At 44.4% G+C, this 23,399-nt stretch overlaps 1 protein-coding gene and 1 long non-coding RNA gene across 3 annotated transcripts in view; one reads left to right on the top strand and one right to left on the bottom strand.

The window, feature by feature from the left end:
- Positions 1-21,587, top strand: part of LOC121285317 — a 40,870-nt gene extending 19,283 nt beyond the window's left edge. Inside the window, exons 2-3 of the long non-coding RNA XR_005944636.1 lie at positions 13,527-13,852; positions 21,439-21,587. This is a non-coding gene — a long non-coding RNA (uncharacterized LOC121285317). The remainder of the gene's footprint in view (positions 1-13,526; positions 13,853-21,438) is intronic.
- Positions 6,652-23,399, bottom strand: part of ifih1 (interferon induced with helicase C domain 1) — a 182,561-nt gene continuing 165,813 nt past the window's right edge. For both annotated transcript variants that reach the window (XM_041201770.1, XM_041201769.1), the window contains 4 exons: positions 13,675-13,836; positions 11,306-11,496; positions 8,171-8,264; positions 6,652-8,073 (listed from right to left, as the gene is read on the bottom strand). In XM_041201770.1, coding sequence (XP_041057704.1) covers positions 7,897-8,073; positions 8,171-8,264; positions 11,306-11,496; positions 13,675-13,836 — 624 coding nt within the window. In that variant the 3' untranslated portion in view covers positions 6,652-7,896. The remainder of the gene's footprint in view (positions 8,074-8,170; positions 8,265-11,305; positions 11,497-13,674; positions 13,837-23,399) is intronic.

Genomic DNA, 23,399 nt, shown 5'->3' with positions numbered 1-23,399 from the left:
CATTCCTCTCTATCTTCTGGTGCACACATCTCTGCCAAGTTAATTTAAACCCTCCCTAGCAGCACCAGCAAAATGCCCCATAAGGAACTCTGTCCCAGCTCTGTTCAGGTGCAACCCATCTGGCCTGTATAGGTCCCAACTCCCCTAGAGCCGGTCCCAATGTCCCAAGAATCTAAAGCCCTCCCTCCGGCACCATCTTTCCAGCCATGCATTCACCTGTCTTTTCCTCCTGTTTTTTTACTCGCTTACACATGGCTCTGGGAGTAAGCTGGAGATTACTACTTTTGAGGACCTGCCTGCTAATTTTCTACCTAGCTCCCTTAAATTCAGACTGTAGCGCCACATCCCTCTTTCTACCTATGTTTTCGGTACTGATGTGGACCATGGCTGTTGGCTGTGCACTCTCCCCCTCAGGGTGCTGTGGCTGCTCAGTGAAATCCTTGCCCCTGGAACCTGGGGGGGCAACATCTGCAGCCACAGAAACACTCATCTATTCCCCTAACTATCGAATTATCTATCATTATTGCTCTCCCAGACTTCCTTGTACCCCTCTGCACAGCTGACCACCCATGGTGCCACATGAGCCATCACTCTGCTCATTATTCAGAACTGAATGCTGGTTGGAGAGTGGAATGCCCTCAGGGAACTCCTGCTCTACCTGTATGTTCCTTTTTGACAGTCAGGTGGTCACCCCTTCTCTCCCTGCATACTTTTAAGTTGCAGGGTGACCACAACTATAAATGTGCTAACCACGTTGCTCCCAACCTCACAGATGCTCCACAGTGATGGCAGTTGCTGCTCAAGTTCCACAACAGCTGCAACTGACACCACTTCTTGCACAAATGGTTATACAGGACATGGGAAGCATCCTGGTGTCCACACATAGCACAGGATGGGCACACTCGAGTTTGCAGCAGCCCTGCCATTTCTCTATTTATTAACTAACAATCTTGTTACTGTGATTAACCCTTCCTACTTGTAATAAACCTTACCAATATTAATAAAGCTTTACCAATATTAATAAAACTTACTTGTTAATAATCCTTAGCAATATTGATAAACCCTGCCAATGCTTACTACACCTTACGAATGGTAATAAACCTTACCAATACCAATAAATGTTTCTAATACTTATGATTCCTACTAATACTCAATACAACTTACAAGGAGTAATAAACCCTACTTTATAAAAAAAAAAGATTCACCTGGTTATTCCCTAGTTTAGATCAGAAATACTCACCAGCTAAACACCTACTTTGCATTCCTGTGATGTCACACCATTTTTTTACAATAACTTTGCCTTTGCAACTCTGGTCATGAATCCAGATTGATTCACTTGGTTGGAGTTTGGGTAAATCATGCACACTTTGGCCTGGAATGTAGTTTCTGGTTTGATTTGCACGATGTTCATCCTGCTTCTCCCTTTCCCTCTCGATATCTGCTGCTTTGAGACATGGTATAACATGTGTGGAAGAGCAGCACACAATATCCAGGGCTTTCCCAGCCCTTTTGTAACACAGGTAAAAACTCACTGAATGTCTGGAGGTTTCAGTTCAGCGACTCTTCATTCCACTGGCAACAAACATAAAAGTGCACAAATGAAAAACTTATCAAAGAGACAAACTCCTACAGTGGACAACTGCTGCTCAACACCCCAAGTAAAAAAAAAAAGCTCCTCTACTCCTTTTTCTCGAATCAGCGGTGTTACAGACTGCTTTAGGAAACAGTGGAAAGAAGGAATTATGTGCTTTCAGCAGGAGTGAAGTCTGGTGCTTCTGAATCTTTCCCTTTTTACCTACCATCCTTGCTCTTTCCAGAATGAGTTTTAGGCTTAAAACTCTACTTGAAGCACAACAGAAATAAAGTTGAGAGCCGGTGCACTTGTGGCACCCTAGTTATTAGTTCCACTCAAACACGAGCCACTAAATTACCTTGTCATTCAGACCACGAATGGCATCTTCAATATCTTGGTGCTTCCTGAACTCTGGGGGATTCCATGCAAAAAGACTGTCCTCATTGGTCCATAGTAGCTCTCTGCATATTCTAGTTCCCCTTTATTGGCACCGGCTCCCCAGTCACTGACATAGACCTTGGGCCACTCTCTCATGGCTTCTTCTCCTCATGCCCACATTTCATCCCACACATTGTGACCCCTGGGCCCACCCTGTGAACCCACCAAAAAAAACCCCTCCCCCAAAGGGACCCTGGGTGCCAACAAATTCCCCAACACAGTGCTCTCCACCACCACTGCCACCCAACAGCAGGGGCCCAGTTGACAACCACCACAGCTACCATGGGGCCCAGCACAAGTCAAGGAGATGGCACAACCCTCTCACTACGCACTCCCCTGCTTATCAGTTGCTGTCCCAGCAACAATGCATGTCAAAATTTCTGTTCATTAAGCAACTGCATAATTAACAAGTTCAAGTGAGCTAAGATAAGCTAAAACATTTGAATCAGCATTATTGACAGCATTTCCAGAAGCTCGACAATATCCAGGACAAAGCAGCCTGCTTGATTAGCACCCAATCCACCACTTCCACGATTGAGTCCCTCCACCACTGATGCACTGTGGCAGCAGTGTGTACCATCTACAAGATACACTGCAGCGACACAAGGTTCCTTCAACAGTACCTTCCAAACCTCCACCTCTACCACCTAGAAGAACAAGGGCAGCATGTGCATGGGAACACCACCACCTGCAAGTTCCTCTCCAAGCCTCACACCTTCCTGACTTGGAACTATATCGCTGTTCCTGCACTGTTGCTGGGTCAAATTCCTGGAACGCCCTTCCTCACAGCACTGTGGGTGTACCTATATCAGATGGACTGCAATGATTCAAGACGGCGGCTCACCACCACCTTCTCATGTGCAATTGGGGATGGGCAATAAAAATGCTGGCCCAGTCAGCGATGCCCACATCTCATGACAGAATAAAAAATAAATTCCTTCATTAATCACAGATCTGGGCAGATGGTGAGTATAGGATAATATCTAGCATTCGCTCAAGAAAGTATCTGAAAATCACATCAGATGGATCCCTGATGCTATCGCATCCTCTGGCCAAGGTCCCTAGGGGCAGGCTGACATGGAGATTGGCAACCTGCTCCATGGAGTCAAAAAGGCTATCACAGCAATTAGTGCCCCACCTAATGGCCATTTGAATATACTAGTGGAATTTTTCCTATGTTGGATGGGTCCCCTGCTGAGTCCGGATATCGGCATGATTTGGCTGTGGCCTCCTGCTGGGAAGTCTGAGGCCATTGGAGCCCACTTTCCATGTCCTGGTGGTGGAGCTGCAAGGCTGAAATGACCACAGCCACCAAAATCATTCTTGTGGAGGGGCTCACCCTCCACAATGACCCTAACAGTTCTGTTATGGAACCTCCTGCAGCCTTTCAAGAACACTTCCAATTTGAGACAACCTCACCTTATGCATTAGTAGCATCCAGTGGTGTTGTCACCTGGCCAGTCCTGCAGACCCAACTTTATTGGGCCTTCTGCTTCCCTGTTTCACCCAATTAGCAACCAACCTATGCATAGCAAAGGCCCATGAAGCGGAATGAAATAAATAACCAGATTTTCTCATTTTGGTTGTGATGATTGAGTGAAGAATGTTAGCTAGAACATTAAATGCAAAATTGAAAAAAAAAACAAGATGGAAAGTAAAGTTTAAAAAAATTCTAAAGTCTGAATTCTAAAGACTAACTTTATAACTCAAAATGCTGCAGCTTAATTGAATCAAGTTGTACTTTAAGAAAGCCCGAAGCAACACCCCGATCGAGGTAAGAATGTTCAGTAATGAAGAAGTTTACATAGTTAATACAATGGCAAATATCATTAATATATACAATACATTTAAGAACTGATTCTGTCATCCCAAAAGCCCTGATCCATGTGGTCCATCAGCCTATTCCAGTTAGCACAGGTGTTGAAGCCAAGAGATGAAAAGGCAACTGTCTAAGTTTCCAACAAAGCTTCAACAAGCTGGTGACGCACACTTCTAGTATGACGACCCAGCTGCAGCACCCATGGAGATGGTCATATGTTCAGGGTAGACTTCAGAATGCTGATGCCTTGTAACAGAATGCCACATAAACAGAATCTGGACTTCTCCAAAATTTCACATGTGGTCTTGCAACTCTTACGCAGAGCTCCCCATAAATAATACACTTGCATACATGTCAAAAGGAGTTTAGTTTTGAAGACTGTCCTCTTCAGCAGCACTTGGTGATGAGCTTATCCTCCAGCAACCTGTCTTCTGGGCTGTCCCTGTGTCTCCTCAATCATGCTGGGTGCTTCACCAAAAGTAGACTCTGCTAAACTACCTGGGAAGCCAATCATTGTAATGATGCTTGGGAAGGTTGAAGTTCATGATGGCACATTTACTCCAAATCCTTCTTGACCAGGTAATGAGAAGTAGAGTCAACATTGGAACTAACACTATTTAGAAGGAGATAACAGTTTTTTTTATTATTCATGGATGTGGGCATCACTGGCTAGTCCCAGTGTCACATGAGCTGGGACATTTCAAGGTACATTAATGATAAACTTTATTTAATTTATAAAAACTTCATGAAACCTCATCCCACCTGTGGATGAAGTTTCATGATAAATGCAAAGGCCGCCTGGGCTCTTTGCCTGCCCGCCAACCTTAAGGTTGGACAGGCAGCTCATTTAACTATTTTAATTAGTTTTTAACAGATCTTAATAGGGCTTTGACAGTTCAGCGGGTGGCTGCACTCCCACTGAACTGGAAATCTAAATAACGCACGGTGACATCGTGACAGGGGCCCCGCCCCCACTCGCCAATCTGAAAATTCTGCCCCATGTATTTTCTAACGTTTTAAATGATATCAATGTTCCCCTTAAAAGATGCAGTGGTCTCTCTACAGAAAAACATTCTCAACTCCATCAATTCCTAATTTCCCTTAAGCTTTTAAGTGACAATTTAAAATTGATACCTTCTTGTCACTGACTCATCAACCATAAGAAATACTCTTTCTCCATTCACCATGTCAAAATGTTCAATAATCTCCACAGTTGGACATAAATCTTGATTCTACCCATGGCTGATTTTTGCATCCAAACTGCCAGTGATTCATTGATGTTTTATGGGGGATTTATTTTAAAAAATCTTTAACTTCCTTTTGATTCCTATCCGTGTCTGCTCGGGCTTAATGTGTCCATAAGGAAGTATTTCTCTGCTCTGATGAAGCATGTGCTCTTGACTCCCAGAAAGGTAAACATGGGAGAAGCGTGCTGCATTTGGAAGGAGTGTCTACATTATTAGATTTGTCATCTACACCCCTACCACATATTGACCATTTGCTCGATGAAGGGGTTGCCTTGTGCTGAGCGGAATTTATTTGGAGGTTTCCTAAAATGTTTTGGTGAGAGTGTCTTAGATGATATCACCCCAGATCCTAAGGTAAATGACATAGAAATGGTTGTCAAAGTGTGGAACCTGAAACCTATGCATTTGAACCAAGGGTAGCCAATGAGGAGATAGAAAACAAATAAAAGATTGGTGCTGATAGTATTGCAGAGTTCCCTGTTCAATTATGTGTTACAATTTGAACCTTGGGAAGCTATCAGAAAGCATCCATTGTAACTTAACTAAGGAATTTTGGCTGAAGTGGTGGGCCAGCTAGGCTCAGTAAATGCAGGAATTAAGCTGGAAGAAATGTTGTTCTTATCTCAATGGATAGTTTATAGTGCTACTTCTTGTTGGATGGCTGCTTCCACTCTAGATTTGTGGCATTAGTGGATTAATGCTGCCCACACACTGAGACTGTGCAAAGATTTTTTTGTGGATATATGACTGATGCTTGGGGCTGAGAGCTACATCTGTTATGAGTAAATACTCATGCACTGGTGCTGGCAGAAAGCAAGTCATGGTGTGTGGCTATTCTCTTGAATTTCAAAGCAGTGTTGTTTGACTGGGGTAGCTTGGGTAATGGTGAGTACTGTTTGCTGGCAGATTAATTTTAGTCTTTAAACTACTGTACTTCAGTCTGCTCTGCAGAAAGTGAGGTTTTAGACTGAAGATGTGAATTTAGGAATGGGCAATAACAGCAGTACCCACATCTTGGGAATAAACTAAGAATAGTTTTGCACTGAGAACCCTTTATTCCTTAGAAGGAGGATGATGAGGATATACCAGAGATTATAATGGAGACAGACAGAGGTAGGCATCACAGAAAGCATTTCTTCCCAACTCGCAGATGTGCTCCCTAGAAAGGACTTTTCTGTATGTCAGTGCTTCAGATGGCTGCATTTCCCGATCCCACCTCTGGAAGCAATTCTGGAGATATAGTACCTGGAACACACTTCCACCAGAAGAACAGCACTATCTATGCAAGTGAAGATCACCACATGCCTTGAATCTTATTGCAGTGGAATCATCACCAATTCATTCATAGCTTTAGGGAAAATTGTTTGTGCTCGAGGATCAATAGTTTACACTATATTAATTCAATTCCAGACTATTGGCTTCTTATCCTATGTTACTTCAAATGACCATTATCACATTTACAATAAAGTGGGGTATGAGAGACAATGAGGATTTTGATGTAAAATAATGTAAGATTGAGAACACTAATGCAAGCTTTCATGACATGTTGAAACAAAAGCAAAGAAACAAACATCTGTTAAGAAGATAGTTTAATTGAGCATAAAGTATTACATTTTTCATTCCCATAAAAGATCCTTAAAACCTCTGAAAAAGCAATAAGTTGAAAGCACTGCTGATCATCACTAGAAACTTAGTAATCAGAAATCCAACTCGAGGGAATGAACACATTTTGCTCTAGAGGAAAATAGTTATATTTCAGTGTAGCGAGGCAGAAGTTTGAGTGCAGATCTGTTGCAGCTATCAAGACCTCAAAATGCTACATGCAGTGATTGTTTCTTAGCCACTACTCAAGAATCCTAAGATGCCCAATATATTGGCAAGAAGTGCTTGACAATTTCTGTCTGTAAGTATGCCAGCCGCTATAATGACTAAGAACAATAGGTTTCATTTACTCACAGTTGAAGCAGGTTTTAGGATCACTGTATATGCAAATAAGGGGATAACATCTGTGTGAGGTCCCCTCTCCAAGAATGGTTTGCCCTGAGGAAGCAAATGCCATCACTTATGAACCCTAGGATTCCTTGCAACAAAGAAGGTAAGTAACTTACCTGAATGTAGAGCTGAGAGGAGTGCTTCTCCAGACCCCACATTAAGAAACAAAATAATGCCACTTCTGACCCGTTTATTTGTGATGTTGTGATCTTTATCTTCTTCCAGCCCAGACTGGAAGGTCTGCAACCCACCATAGCCCCATGATCAACTAACCTTGGCCTCTGATCCCTGCCCCCTCAAAGTCCAGCATGCCCTTTGCGTGCCCCATAATGGGCCATATTTCTGGGCATGGTTAGCTTTTCTAGTACAAGATAGGATCATAATTTTTTTTAATCTTTAATCATCTCAGGTTTTAATGCTGAAGGAAATCAAAAAACAAACATACTGTTGTTCACCAATATCCACGCTCAGTCGCACAGATGCATCCAACATTTCCAGGTAAGCTACACACAAGGCACCATCTTTAAGTTTTCACATGTGCATGACCAATACAAAAAAAACTTAAAGGCTTTGTGCACTTAAACAAATCGCCCAAGCACTGATCACCTCATCACCATACAAAATGCAGTTACAACAGGAACAGTGTCATTTAAAACATTTGATAATAAGCAAGTAATAAAATTAAATCACACCAAGTAGACCTGTATTAATACACATTCTTGTTGTCTGATTATAATTTACACAATTGTTAATCAATATTCAGCATAATACAGGTGTAAAATACAGGTGTCGCTGTTGAATTAACATGGAGACTGCCACCACAAACATTATCTGTGACTTTCAACATATTTGATGTAGTTGAACTTAGGCAGTTTGAAGGGGACTTCACTCCACTTTTTATAAGTGCCTCTATTAACATTCTTCTCATCGATAAGCACAACAAAGTTTCTGATTGACAAGCATGGTAAATCCACTCCACGATGGACCATCATCGTACCCCATGGCTTTAAAACAAAATAAGAAGAATGCAGTTAGCCTTTGCATGACAACTAATTATGGAATAATTGATCGAGTTATAAATTAAAGAAAATCTCATTTTACCTGGCCACATTTCTTGCAGTAGATCTCTTGATTTGTTTGGTAATCAAGACATTTCTCTTGCAAGGCTTTATTTTCTCGTTCACCATATAAATCTCTATAATGAAATGTAGATAATTAAAATTCATATTTAAGGTCAGTTGAACTAGAAATCCATCCTACAAGTGATCAAGTTAATGACAGCACTCAACAGTACCAAAGCACAATTACTATAATACCTGCAAAGTATTATTTGGCAACAAGAAAAAAATGTTTTTTTGCAAAATATTTTAAATAACTAGCACTAGAAACATTATGGGCTGAATTTTGCGTCTCATGGGTGGGCGCATGCCTGATCCGATTGGACGTAAAATAGCACAAGATACTTCGGTCGGCAGGCACGTGCATAAGTTGGAAGCGTGCCTGCCGATAATTAAGAGGGAAATTAAGCCCATTAATGACACAATTGACTCCGCTTTTTCATTGCCCATCCACAGGTGGGAGAAGGTTTCTGTGATGAAATAAAATATAAATGACTTTCTGTAGACATCATTTTCATTCAGCCAGACCGAAGGTGTTCCACTTCACTTGCGCCTCCTTCAGTTTGGTCTACTGCATTCGATGCTCCCAATGCGGTTTCCTCTACATTGGAGAGACCAAACGCAGACCAGGCGACTGCTTTGCAGAACATCTTCGGTCTATTTGCAAGCATGACCCAGACCTTCCTGTTGCTTGCCATTTTAACACACCATCCTGCTCTCATGTCCACATGTCCGTCCTTGGCCTGCTGCAATATTCCAGTGAAGCTCAATGCAACCTGGAGGAACAGCACCTCATCTTCTGACTAGGCACTTTACAACCTTCCGGACTTAACAATGAGTTCAATAACTTCAGATCATGAACTCTCTCCTCCATCCTCACCTCCTTTTTGATCCCCCTTTTTTCAAATATTTATTTTTTAATTTTTATCTATATATTTTTCCCCACCTATTTCTATTATTATTATTTTTCAAATGGTTTTCTACTCATTGTTTTATCCCCAACTTTTAGTCTATTTTGATCTTTATTCCCACACCATCCCCTCCCCCACCCCACCCCCACTCATCCTGCTTTCTACTCTTAATGTTACCATTAGCACCTCCTTCAGCCAGTATCACCAGCATCAACACCCCTTCAACCATTTTCTTATGACATCTTTTGCAATCTCTCCTTTGCCTCCACCTATCACTGGCCTCCTATCCAGCTTCACCTGTCCCGCCCCCCTTAAAGGGTATATATTTCACCATATTTTTACTTCTCTTTAGTTCTGAAGAAGAGTCATATGGACTCGAAACGTTAACTCTGTCTTTCTCTCCACAGATGCTGTCAGAGCTGCGGAGTTTCTCCAGCAATTTTTGTTTTTGTTTCAGATTTCCAGCATCCGTGGTATTTTGCTTTTATTTTCATTAGCTAAAAATTTTCAGGTGATTGATTATGGTACATGGGCGCTTTTTTCAGCTTTTGAAACTTTTATTTTTGCTTTTTCAGGTCTTCAGCTTCCTGAGGCAGCTCTCTGCTTTTAGGGAGCTTTCTGTCAGCACTGGCCCGCACCTGCAGTGACGTCATCACCTGCTCTTTTCCCATCCCCACTCCGGCAGTGCTGAGCCTTTCAGCGAGCGTTCCATGCTGGCTGGCCGTTAACTGGCCAGCTGTGTGAAAGCGCGGTTGGTGGCTAATCGCGGTTGGTGGCTCATTTTCTGGCCGATCCCAGGCCCACCGATCACACCCACCCACCGAGCTGAAAATTCAGGCCATTGTTTTATTATTTTGCAAGTCAACTTCAGCCCTAATATCAGTATACATTCTTCGATCTTTTGAAAATAGTGTACTAAAATCTACTCGCATTCATTTTTACAAAAGAAAATCCCTTTGTTAAGCCAAGGGGTTAATATTCGAAGGTTTGCATTATTAGTGCTACAAAGTATAAAGGTGAAAGCTGGATTCACAATGAACTTGTTAGACACCAAAGCTATTGAACCAAAACACAATTTCTGTAATATCACAACTCACATACACCCATGGAAAGCGAAAATTAGGATAGAAAATATTTGTAGGCAACTTATAGATTAGCCCACAGAATGGGATTCTCCCCCTCTTATTTTTAGCACAACTGAAAAAACACACTTCACAGCTAAAGTTCCATTGTCCTTTAATTCAATTCTCCCAAAATCAGTCCAAAACGATTCTTAGCTTCTGAGGGTTTATTTCTGTTCTTATTCTTTCTCAGCCTGGTAAGTTGTAACCCCAGGAATATCCCTCACAAGTGAGAGTATTACTGGAGATCCTCCTTCCAGTGCAAGCTCGGCAAATTTTCCAGCTTTGTTTTAACTCCTCATGAATTTGGCCTTTTCAATATGAGCATGAGTTTCGCCTGCATTCTGGCACAGTGAACCATAGAGACTTTTGACGTCCAGTTACTCTCTCACTCTTGGACCCTGGCAGACTATCTCACCTGTCTCTGATATTTGGTGATATTTCATCCGACCTTTACAATGGCTTCCTCTGCAACTTTCCTCATAGAAACGCGAATCTCATGGGCCTTGTATCCAGGTAGTAATACTGATTAGCTATTCTTTAGACCCCAACCCTATCCTTTCCTGGAGTTAAATGGACAGTTTAAAGCATACCCTTCTACAACCGGACATTCTTAACACTTTCTTGGGGCTTGGAGAGTCACAGTATATCCACTGGCATCACAGCTGCCTTTGCTATTGTCTGCAAGTGTAAAACCTTGCACCTTCTTCCCAGTAAAACAATTTAGTCTTTCTTTTACCCTTTAACAGCCGTGTCACCCAGACCTGTTATCAGGCGGACTTTAGCACAGGTCGTAAAATCCCCTTTATTTTACCCTAAATTAAAGCCAAAGTCCAAAAGATTATAAACCTCATAATTGCGACAGTGTACCCTTCAGTACTCTGGAGGTGTAATCAAAAATAGGTTGATCATAAAATATTATAACCTTTTTTTTTTCTCTTTCCAAAGGCTGACTGGCCTTTGTATTTCCAAGGTTTTGATTTTATTTCAGATTTTTACATGGGTTTGAGAACATAAAGACAATAATTAAAATTCAAGGTTGTATGTACTTAATGATAAATTTGCAAAAGTTTTATTAAATCTTACTTGAACTCATCTGTGACGTTGACATGATGCATGTTTTCAATTACTTGAATATCTTTTCCTGAACAGGCAAGTATGCTGCAGGTGTTACAGAGAAAGGTCACTTTAGAAGGATCACTTTTTATTCTTTTGGTCAAATTTTTCCTCTTCTTCATTCTGTGTTCCATTATGTTCTGCAATTGCCTTTCATCTATCTGACCATTGGAGAAGTAAATATGAGTTATAAAATTAGCAAACAACTCTTTGTCTCACACAGTTAATGTACAAATGTAGTTTACAGTTTATTCCCTTAAGCAGTTGCTTAATTCCAATTATTGATTAATTCAAATTTTAATTCCAACTCCAAATTATACTAAGGATCAGCCACTTCAGGACCATCATGTAATCAACTTCAGATATTGTGTTCCACAAAAAAGCATCAATAATTCAGTATATGCTAAAATTCTGAAAATGCTATCTCATTTTTAAGCCCAATGACACCTTTAATGTAGATGAGGTGAGCCTTTAAAAAAAAACACATCCAAACAGAATGCTAGCTATCATCATCGAAAAGTGTCAAGGTGGGAAAAAGGCTAAGCAGCAAATTATTATCTTGACTTGTGCTGGCAGGCTGAGGGAAGAAAGGAAGATGTTAGAAACTGGAACTTCCCTGAATTTTGTTGTTTCGCTACTCTGCCTGTAAGCTACTGAAACTCCAAACCATGGGAATGACTGGTATTGTTTTTGAGTAATGGCTGTCATTTTGACTAAAGCATGGCGCTGTAAAGAAGCAAGGTCACCTTGAAAGTTGGCAACTGTGCAGCTCATTTGAAGTGCCTGGACTAAAAGCATATTCCATTGTCAACTGCATTTGTAATGTACAATCACCCGACCGGGAGAAATAGTTGCATCAGATACAGTAGAGGATTCTACACATGACCAGGTACAATGCAGTGAATGTCTTTTGGCGCATGCATTCTCTCTTGTGATAGCCACAAGACATGAAAGAAAATAAATAAGTTGCATTTATATGACACTTTTCAAAATGTTAGCCTGGCCTAAAGTACTTTATAGGCTATTACGACTTTTGAACTCTAGTCGATGTAATGTAGGGAAACCTGACAGCCGATTTGTAGACAGTAAGGTTCCACAACAAGGTCCCACAAACAGCAATGAGATAAATTACCAGAAAATCTGTTTCCGTGATTTTGGTTGATGGGTAAATATTGGCCAAGACTTCCTGCTCTTCCTTGAATAGTGACATGGGATATTTTATGTTTTTTGGGGGAGGCGATGGCGTAGTGGTATTGTCGTTGGACTGGTAATCCAGAGGGGACCTGGGTTTGAATCCAGCCATAGCAGATGGTGGAATTTGAATTCAATACAAATCTGGAATTAGAAATCAAATGATGACCATGAAACAATTGCTGATTGTAGTAAAAGCCCATCTGGTTCATTAATGTCAAGGAAATCTGCTGTCCTTACCTGGTCTGGCCTACATGTGACACCAGACCCACAGCAATGTGGTTGACCCTTAAATGCCCTCTGAACTAGGGCAACCAAGGATGGGTAATAAATGCTGGCCTGGCCAATGACACCCGCATCCCATGAATGAATAAAAAAAACCTGAGAATGCAGACAGAGTCTCAATTCAATTTATTTCTCTCAGAAAGATAGCATCTTTGGCAGTGCAACTTTCCCTCAGTACTGCAGATCTCTACAAATGTCAGGCTAAAGATGTGCTCAGGTCTTTGCATTGGGACTTGAACTTTTTGACTCAGATGATAGTGTTACCACTGAAATCTGAATCCATTTGAGATGTTGGCTGCTGACTGTCATGATTGTTGAAGATGCAGCTGTGAGTGGGAGTAAACGTACACAAGAATGCCATGGATGTGGAGTTGGTAAACAGATGTAGGTGAAGGAAACAGATCTTACAATGGTCATAGTATCCCATTCTGCTTGACTGTTTGAAGAAGTAGCTAAGAGATAGCTACTAACTACCACCATTGAGTATTTTACGAAATAACTGAATTTCAATTACATGCTTTTTTATAATTGGCTTTATGTATTATGGCATTTTATGCTGTTCCTGTAGTGTTTGTTTCTCTGCTTTTGATTAAATGTGGATAATATTTGATAATTCAATACTTCTTCAGGCAAAGGAAACAACTTTGAATTAGTATCAGTTGGTTTCTACTTATGGACATCATTTTAAAAATACACTTTCTGAATTACCCAACAGATCTCACTGATCACACCAAATTTGGGGTGGAAGTTCAAATACAAATCTCAGACAAGGTCATTTACATCTCTGTGTTTAATTGACTGCCACTCCTCTTCAAGAAATGCCTATATGAAGAACATGTCTGTGAAATGTTTTTTCTATGTACCTGCTGGTTGTATTCCTCTTCTGGCATTTCCTGCACTTTCTGAATTGCTGCGTACATCATTGACTCACGGAAAACGTTCACATTCTCACGTTCAAGAACTCCAGACCCCTCGTTTGCTACTAAGGCATAAGTGCTATCGTCTGATCGAGCCCTGCCACGAGCCTGCAATTGAGTACAGGTAATTTGATTAGGGTAGAATAAATGTAAATGTAGAATAAACATCTTAAAACAGAGAATTTCGATGAACAGGAAAGATGTAATGAGTGGTTATTCTGGCATAAACCTTGGTATTTCCATTCTACAATGACTCTTTACAAATAATAAGTTTATGTTTGGTGTCAAAAAGACATTTAGGAGAAGAATGAAACAGACTGGGTTTGATTTTGACTGTCCTTGCCTGATATTAATGGGGTGAGAATCTCTCAAAATGGGGTTGGGCTTTACCACCCCATTGGCACTGGCAGCCCTGCCGGTTCCATTTTAAAAGATGTGTCCAAAGCACCTGCCTGTTTCAGATGACAGACACCTTTTATTATGGAAATCAGGGTCATAGCTAATAGGACCCTAATTGTCGTTTCAGGTAGAAATTGATTGGAGCCTGGGCCATTACTGCCCCAGGAAGACCCCACCTCCCCCGCACCAGACCCCTCCCACCTTACTAGAGGCAGCTCCAGCCCGATTTGCAGCCTTCAAATTGACCAACTGTGACAGGTGCCTGTTTGTTGCCCTGGAGGCTTGCCTACCGAATATCAAATAAGAGGGACCAGTTGGCCACTGGAATGCGCAGCATGCTCTGCTGGTTAACTGTTCAAAGGCAAAATTTACCTCACTGGGCGGAATCGTCCCAGAATTGCACAAAGTAGGGCAGTGGGTGAGAAATGGAACGTTTTACCCGCCAGCTGCAAAGGTGAGTTCTTGCGCCATATTGTCCCATTCCTAGCGTGTCCTGCCTCATTAATAATGTATTCTTGAGAAACATGGCAGATCACTGGCGGGGTGGCCTCTGATCACCTGCTCTGCCATCACCTCAGGCCTTTAGCAATCTGGGCGCCATATTTAAAGGGCACCCCTGCACAGATCTAGCTCTCTCTAAGGCATCGGAAGCTGCTGGAAAGTCATGGTTGCCAAAGGGAGGAGACATGCTGTTCCCAAATTTAGTGATGCCTCCCTCAGGTGCCTACTGGATGCAGTGGAGGCCCACAGTGAAGTCCTTTGCTCTGTCCTCACTCTGGGCAAAGACCAGCAAAGCAAGGTCACTAATCCAGCATGGGAGGTGGTGGCAGCGGTGGTCAGTGCCAATACTCTGCAAAATTGGACAGCCACCCAGTGCCAAAAGAGGATGAATAATCTCCTCTGTTCCTCTAGGGTTAAGTCACTCTTCTCATCACTCTCGACTCTCACACTCACAAATCCACCACACATCCACAGGGCCCTCACTCACTGCCAGTTCAAGGGACATCACTATCCACTCTCTTACACAAACTTTCATCTGCCCTGCGGATTGTGTCCGCACCCCTTCCATGGCACCACACTACCCACACATGCCAGGCGTCCTTATCATCTGGCCTGGCAGGCATCCTGCTTACACTCTCTCCCTCTGTATTCATGCGGCACAAACTGGCGCACAACAAAAGGGAGAGGTCACAGAAGGTGGAGGAATGCCTGACATCAAGGTCCTCACAGACTTTGAAAATGGAGTCATTCAGCTGGCCGGCGATGACCTGGACCTTCCTGTGCTGTCAGGGAGGTCGGTGGTGCTCAACCAAATGAAGATCCGGCAGTGCAACATCCATCAGGCAACCATGCTGTGAGTGGTGTGTCCTCTTCCACAGTCCTCAGCCATGCATGAATTATCTCTCCTTGCTTTTGCAGGCATATCTGGGAAGCAGCCAAAGGGGTCCATGAGCCAGGTCATCCACTCAAGCCCCGAAGACACCTCAGAAGAAGAATCTGATGACACCCTAATTGAAAACCCATCATAGCGCTCACCCACACCCTCCATCAGCACTGAAACATACACTTCGGTGGGACATAGTTCTAGGGTAGCCTCGGGGTCACAATCTGGTAATTACATCGCACTGTCTGATCCACAGCAGGCGGCAGCGGGGACTTCCCAGGTGTCTGGCACTTGGAGGACTGCTGGAGGCAAGAAATCTGCTGAGTCTGAGTCAGATGAGGAGCGTCTGGACCTGGTCATACATCGATTGCTGGAGCTCCAAAGATAAGCTTGGGAACGTCAGGAAGGGATGTCCGCTGCACTCCACTGATTGCAAGGCACGATGGAGGAGTCTGTTCCCCTTTCAGTTTGAGTTGATACCGCCAGCAGGCCAATGCATCAAGGTCAACACTGGTAGGATGGCAGCTGCCATCCTGGTCCAAGACATCGGTCCTCCACTGCTGCATGGGATGAACTCCATTGCTGAAGCCATAGTTGGCCTCCAATAGTGTGTACGTGAGAGGGGTGCAGGACAGCTTGATCTTACTCCAGCTTCCCCTTCTCCTCAAGGAGTCAGCCAGCGGCCCTCGGGCACTGATAGGGAGGAGCAGCTCGACACCGCGGGGCCATCCACCCAGGTGACTCTGGCAGTGTCCGGCCCATCCATATCCCTTCTTCCTGTGACCCCAGCAGCTTCAGCTCCACAGGCTGAGGAGGGTGCCACTGCCACACAGCAGGACCCTGAAAGCAGGCTAGGGCCCTCCAGGTCTCAGCCCTCCAGAGGACGCGCATTAAGGTCATCACAGACAGAGCGTAACAGTCAGCAGGATGCCTCCATCTCCACTGTGGATGTCTGGGTAGCACCAAGGTATAGTGGCAGGGTTAGGAAGGTTAAGAAGATGTAGTTGCATAGCCTGGTCACATATACATAATGTTTACTATTGTAAATACACTCCCAAGAATGTCTCCTTGCCTATGGCTCCTTGTTATGATGATCAGTGCTCGTGTCACTCAGATATGAATCTTTGGTTCCTGCATAAGGTAAAGGCAGGTGTCTCAGTCCAGGGCCTCTTCCCTGTGCAGTGTATAACCTTTAGACCAAAGTGATGGTCCGACTTCACAATCACTGGACACATTTCTGATGCCTGTACCTCGATGGTGCTTGTTATTGCTGCCAGAATGTCGTGGGTAGGCGCCATAGAATTCTGTCATTCTCTCTCTGTGCTCTCAGCACCTTTTAGGTTGGGCTGGCCCCCCATCTATTCAGCATGTGTGTCCGATGACATGGGTTGGGTGCTGAAGGCTGACAAAGGATCGGGTGGATTTAAAGTTCTATGGCTGCGTCTCCATGATATGACCCTGATCACAGAGCACAAGCGAGCTGCCCTTGCCCAGACAGGAGTCAGACATTCACAGAGGCAATATGAAGAAAAATGGAGTATCCTCACTGCATGTCATCATCATCCTCCTGGAACCTAGCAACCATTCAGGCCTCTGCTGCCCCTCCATAATGTGAGCCTGAGCACTGAGGGTAAGTGCTCTGCCACCAGCCACACAGGAGTCAAATGTTCACAGATGCAAGGTAAGGATGTCAGGACTGTCCTCACTACAGATAAAAGCAAAAAACTGCAGATGCTGGAAATCCAAAACAAAAACAAAAATACCTGGAAAAACTCAGTAGGTCTGGCAACATCTGTGGAGAGAAACACAGTTAATATTTCTAGTCCGAATGACCCTTCAACAGAACCAAGTAAAAATAGAAAAGAGGTGAAATATAAGCTGCTTTAAGGGGGGGGGGAGTGTACAAGTAGACAAGTAGATGTCTTCACTGCATCTCAACAGCATCCACCATGAAACTTGTGGCTAGGAGGGCCTCCTGAGTGCATCTGCCTGGTCTGGTGGGTGTAATGGCCTCATCGCCATCATCCTTGTCTTCGAGAACCTCATCAGCATCATCCCCTTCGACGTCCTCCTCATCGGAGGAGACGTGCAGCTCCCCCATCTCTCCTCAGCCAGGTCCTCCCCCCTTTGCTGTGCCAGGTTGTGGAGTGCACAGCAAGTGACGATGATCGCAACACCCTCTGGGAACTGTATTGCAGTGCTCTACCGGACCTGTCGAGGCACTGGACCCTCATTTTCAAAATGCTTATTGTTTGCTTCACTGATGTCCAGGTCATGGCTTGAGCCTCATTATACCGTCGCTCTGCTGCAGTCTGAGGCTGCCACATGGGCATCATCAGCAACGTTCTCTGTGGGTAGCCGTTGCCCCCATGGAGATAACCCTCCTGTCTTTCTGGACCCTGGAAGATGTCAGCTGTCCCTGGGAATCTTGCGCAGACCTGCAGGCTGTGTTTGTAGTGGTCGCACACCAGCTCAGCATTCAGCAAATGGAAGCCCTTGTGGTAAATTGCTTGTTGCTGCAGAGATCTAAACGCCAAGTGAGCTGATGGCACCCTGCACCTGTGAAAAGCCAGAGATCTGTGCGAATCCTAGTGCTCTAGCATCCTGGCTTTCCTGATCCCAGGTGAAATGCACAAAGTTATTTGCCTTCACGAAGATGGCGTCCGTGGCCTTATGTGTGGATGCTTGCGAGATCCCACACAGGTCACCTGTGGAGCCCTGGAAGATGTCAGGGATCTGAGACCTGCTAAGGATGTAGGAGTCGTGGGTGCTCCCTGGGAGCGCTGTTGCTTTCATGGCCACTGGCAATGGATGGCCTCTATGTACGCATGGCGTCAAATCCTGCAGCAGGAAACATATGTGACCAACTAGTTCGCTAGACGTGCGCAGTCTTCGGTGACACTGATTCTCAGTCATCTGCGGGAATAACAGGCATCATCTATAGGCCCTGGCTCCAGTGAGGCACCTACGAGCGATGGCTCACTGGGGATGTTCTCCCCCCTTCACCTTGAGGGAAGTGCTCCTCCCTTTACCCAGCCAGGTGCCTCTCTCTTGCTTTTCTCCTTCATCCCTGGTCTCTGTAATCTATTAGGTATACCGCTAAATCACCAGGTTCTCTGGATCAAAGAGAGAGATGCGTGGTTAGCAAAAGTGTACGAAGAACCTCTCTTGGCTAAGTCTGAAGGCCCCTTCATGCATGCAGGAGAATGCTGGCCACCACTTGGATGGCCACTGTATAGTGCGCTCATTGTCTGTCCAAAACCCCACCCACATCTGCCCCGCACCGCTTGACCGATTGGCAGCAGCTTCGGCCATTGGACTGCATGCTGTACTCTCAGCTCAGGTGCAGGCATTCTCCTAATCTGCACTGCAACGCTGCACTGTTAGCTTGAACCATAATGGATACTGGTCCACACCTTAATAAAGACGTTGCAAAGGGCTGTGAGTGCCTCCACCATGGCTACCATTTGCAAGGGGATTGTACAACTTGCCCAGTTGGCCAATTGCTCTGCTACCCACTAAAATGCAACTAATTTGCATTCTGCACCCAAGGGGTGAAACGTTCAGGAGCATTTGGTGGCGCTTTCATGCTTTTGCATTGCTTGGCTGGGCAGAAAGGCTTCAGAGGCCCGACTCCAATCATATCAATAGAGCTGCAGCTGAACAGTCTCCGATGCAGAAGAATGCTCACTTTTAACAAGCTTTTCCAAGTGCATGGCCACTGCCCTCAGCACCCCCTCCCCCCAGCTGATGCTTGAGTACTTCCTTCAGTCTGTCGGTGTTACCTTGCCACCACCACCGCCTCCTTTCTGATCTGACCTGCATAGGAGCCCTTGCCCTGGCACGGCACTGAAAGCCAGCTGGGAGAACGTGACTTGCCTGTGCTCCCTGCAAATGCGTAGTGCTTCCTTCTTGATGTCCTACGGGCGATGCTCGCACTCACTTGAGCACTTATCTTTGAGTTCCCCTCGAAGTTCAGGTTGCCAGGCGCACACCTTTTAAGGGCAGTCATGAAGCACAACATTCTGAAATCACGCTGATGTGGGCAGTAAATTTGATGTGGGGGTTGATTTTGGTGAGCGGGACTTATAATTAGATGTAAATGTATTAAAATGATATTCCTGGCGTGCAGCAGCGGGAAACGCGGCCCGCCATTGACCAGCGGAGCGGACGATTGCAGACTGGCTTTCATGATGGCGTAATACATGTTTTTGGCCTTCTTGTCATATTGTTAACCCCCCCTCCCCCCACCTTCATCCGTCCGCCGTGACGCCCGATGCCAATGAGGCCGGAAAATTCCGGCCACTGTTTCTATTTCTTAAAGTCATTTTCAAGGTATAGAGAAAATACCCATGACAAAAACAATTAAATACAAAGGTATTAAAACAATGTTTAATGGAAACTGGAAGGATTTAATTGCTGTAAATTGCAAGTACATTTGGTTTTATAAGCAATAATGAGTAAAAGTCTATTTATGCCAAAAAAAACAGGTGCAGACAATGTAACCAGAATGGTTGACCTGAGACATACCTAATATTGGACTTTGGGTGTTGAGAAGGAATTTCCCAATGATTTTCAATGGTTTCATTTGTGGATAGAATGAATAGATATGGTTGGGTGAGATTGCAGAGCAAGTTTGGGTGGAGTGGGGCACTAAGATTTCACAGATCTTGACAAGAATCCAACCATTTGTGGGTTCTAGGGCCTAAATAAATTGATCAGGATAGTGAAGATGGGATTTAATGTGGGCCAGGAGTTGTGGCTTAATCTTTATGGAGGATAGGGGAAATAAAGAGAGCATTTGTTGGATCTGGAGGTAGAGAAGGCATGGCTGAGGTTTTCAACGCAGAAGGGTTGAAGGTGAACAATGTTGCAGAGATAGAAGTACGCAGTCTTGTGGTGAAGAGGATTTGCACTTTGTAATTGATCAAAGGTCAAAGCGATGTCAGGATTGGGATTGAGCATTAAACAGTTACTGTGAAGGGGAATGGACTTAGTGGCAAGGAGAAAAATGCAAGTCAGGAATCAAGCTCAATTTCTTTTACAACTCAACATTGAGCTGGAAGAAGCTATGACTCATCCAAGACTGGAAGGCCGTCAAACAGCACAATGATAATTGAGGGATCAAGGCATACAGGGTAATTTGATAAGGTGGATTCAAAATTCGCTTAGTTGTAGGAGGCACAGAGTGATGACAGAAGGATGCTTTAGTGACTGGAAGCCAGTGTCCAGTGGCATACTACAGGGATCTGTGCTCGGTCCCCTATTATTTGTCATTTATATAAACGACATAGATGACTATGTGAGGGGTAGGGTTAGTATGTTTGCGGATGACACAAAGATTGGCTGGGTGGTTAACAGTGAGGTTGAGTGTCTTGGGCTACAGGAAAATACAGATGGGATGGTCAAATGGGCAGATAAGTGGCAGATGGAATTTAACCCTGAAAAGTGTGAGGTGATATACTTTGGAAGGAGTAATTTGACAAGGAAGTATTCAGTGAATGGCATGGCACTAGGAAGTTCTGAGGAACAAAGGGACCTTGGTGTGTGTGTCCATAGATCTCTGAAGGTGGAGGGGCACGTTAGTGGGGTGGTGAAAAAGCCATATGGGACACTTGCCTTTATCAATCAAGGCATAGATTACAAAAGTAGGGAGGTCATGTTGAAGTTGTATAGAACCTTGGTGAGGCCACAGCTGGAGTACTGTGTGCAGTTCTAGTCGCCACATTATAGGAAGGATGTGATTGCAGTGGAGGGGGTGCAGAGGAGATTCGCCAGGAGGTTGCCTGGGATGAAACATTTAAGTTATGAAGAGAGATTGGATAGACTTGTGTGGAAGAATAAAATACATCTCCAGGACAACTAAGGGTTAAACGGTTAAAATTATATTGGAATACTACAGCACGGTTCCTATTTTGTTCTCGCAGGCACACCTGCAGCTGCCAGCTAATTGAGCAGGAAAGGAAGAAAGGAGTTAAAAACAAAAAACTGCGGATGCTGGAAATCCAAAACAAAAACAGAATTACCTGGAAAAACTCAGCAGGTCTGGCAGAGAAGAAAAGAGTTGACGTTTCGAGTCCTCATGACCCTTCAACAGAACTGGGTGAATCCAAGGAGAGGGGTGAAATATAAGCTGGTTGAAGGTGGGGAGGTGGGAGGGGGGTTGGGTGGGGGGAGAGAAGTGGAGGAGGGGTGTGGTTGTAGGGACAAGCAAGCAGTGATAGGAGCAGATCATCAAAAGATGTCACAGACAAAAGAACAAAAGAACACAGAAGGTTGAAGTTGGTGATATTATCTAAACAAATGTGCTAATTAAGAATGGATGGTAGGGCACTCAAGGTACAGCTCTAGTGGGGGTGGGGGGCGTAAAAGATTTAAAAATAATGGAAATAAGTGGGAAAAGAAAAATCTATATAAATTATTGGAAAAAACAAAAGGAAAGGGGAAGAAACGGAAAGGGGGTGGGGATGGAGGAGTGAGTTCAAGATCTAAAGTTGTTGAATTCAATATTCAGTCCGGAAGGCTGTAAAGTGCCTAGTCAGAAGATGAGGTGCTGTTCCTCCAGTTTGTGTTGGGCTTCACTGGAACAATACAGCAAGCCAAGACATGTGGGCAAGAGAGCAGGGTGGAGTGTTAAAATGGCAAGCGACAGGGAGGTTTGGGCCATTCTTGTGGACAGACCGCAGGTGTTCTGCAAAGCGGTCGCCCAGTTTACGTTTGGCCTCTCCAATGGAGAGGAGACCGCATTGGGAGCAACGAATGCAGTAGACTAAGTTGGGGGAAATGCAAGTGAAATGCTGCTTCACTTGAAAGGAGTGTTTGGGCCCTTGAACGGTGAGGAGAGAGGAAGTGAAGGGGCAGGTGTTGCATCTTTTGCGTGGGCATGGGGAGGTGCCATAGGTGGGGGTTGAGGAGTAGGGGGTGATGGAGGAGTGGACCAGGGTGTCTCGAAGGGAACGATCTCTATGGAATGCCGCCGGGGGGGTGAAGGGAAGATGTGTTTGGTGGTGGCATCATGCTGGAGTTGGCGGAAATGGCGGAGGATGATCCTTTGAATGCGGAGGCTGGTTGGGTGATAAGTGAGGACAAAGGGGACCCTATCATGTTTCTGGGAGGGAGGAGAAGGCGTGAAGGCGGATGCGCGGGAGATGGGCTGGACACGGTTGAGGGCCCTGTCAACGTCCGTGGGTGGAAAACCTCTGTTAAGGAAGAAGGAGGACATGTCAGAGGAACTGTTTTTGAAGGTAGCATCATCAGAACAGATGCAACGGAGGCGAAGGAACTGAGAGAATGGGATGGAGTCCTTACAGGAAGCGGGGTGTGAGGAGCTGTAGTTGAGGTAGCTGTGGGAGTCAGTAGGCTTGCAATGGATATTGGTGGACAGTCTATCACCAGAAATTGAGACAGAGAGGTCAAGGAAGGAAAGGGAAGTGTCAGAGATGGACCACGTGAAAATGATGGAGGGGTGGAGATTGGAAGCAAAATTAATAAATTTTTCTAAGTCCCAACGAGAGCATGAAGCAGCACTGAAGTAATCATCGAGGTACTGGAGAAAGAGTTGTGGAAGGAGGCCGTTGTAGGACTGCAACAAGGAATGTTCCACATACCCCATAAAGAGACAGGCATAGCTGGGGACCATGCGGGTACCCATAGCCACACCTTTTATTTGGAGGAAGTGAGAGGAGTTGAAGGAGAAATTGTTCAGTGTGAGAACAAGTTGAGCCAGACGGAGGAGAGTAGTGGTAGATGGGGATTGTTTGGGCCTCTGTTCGAGGAAGAAAGGAGTACTTATCACAAGCTTCCTGGAATCCGTGATGCAAGGGTGGGATGTCTGCCCCAACACAAAGGGACAGGATCAAGCAATGGTCGTTTGTGTTTTAGAATATTC

Source organism: Carcharodon carcharias, chromosome 12, assembly GCF_017639515.1.
Source record: "Carcharodon carcharias isolate sCarCar2 chromosome 12, sCarCar2.pri, whole genome shotgun sequence".
NCBI classification, from domain to species: domain Eukaryota; kingdom Metazoa; phylum Chordata; class Chondrichthyes; order Lamniformes; family Lamnidae; genus Carcharodon; species Carcharodon carcharias.
This window is presented reverse-complemented; position numbering and strand designations above follow the sequence as displayed.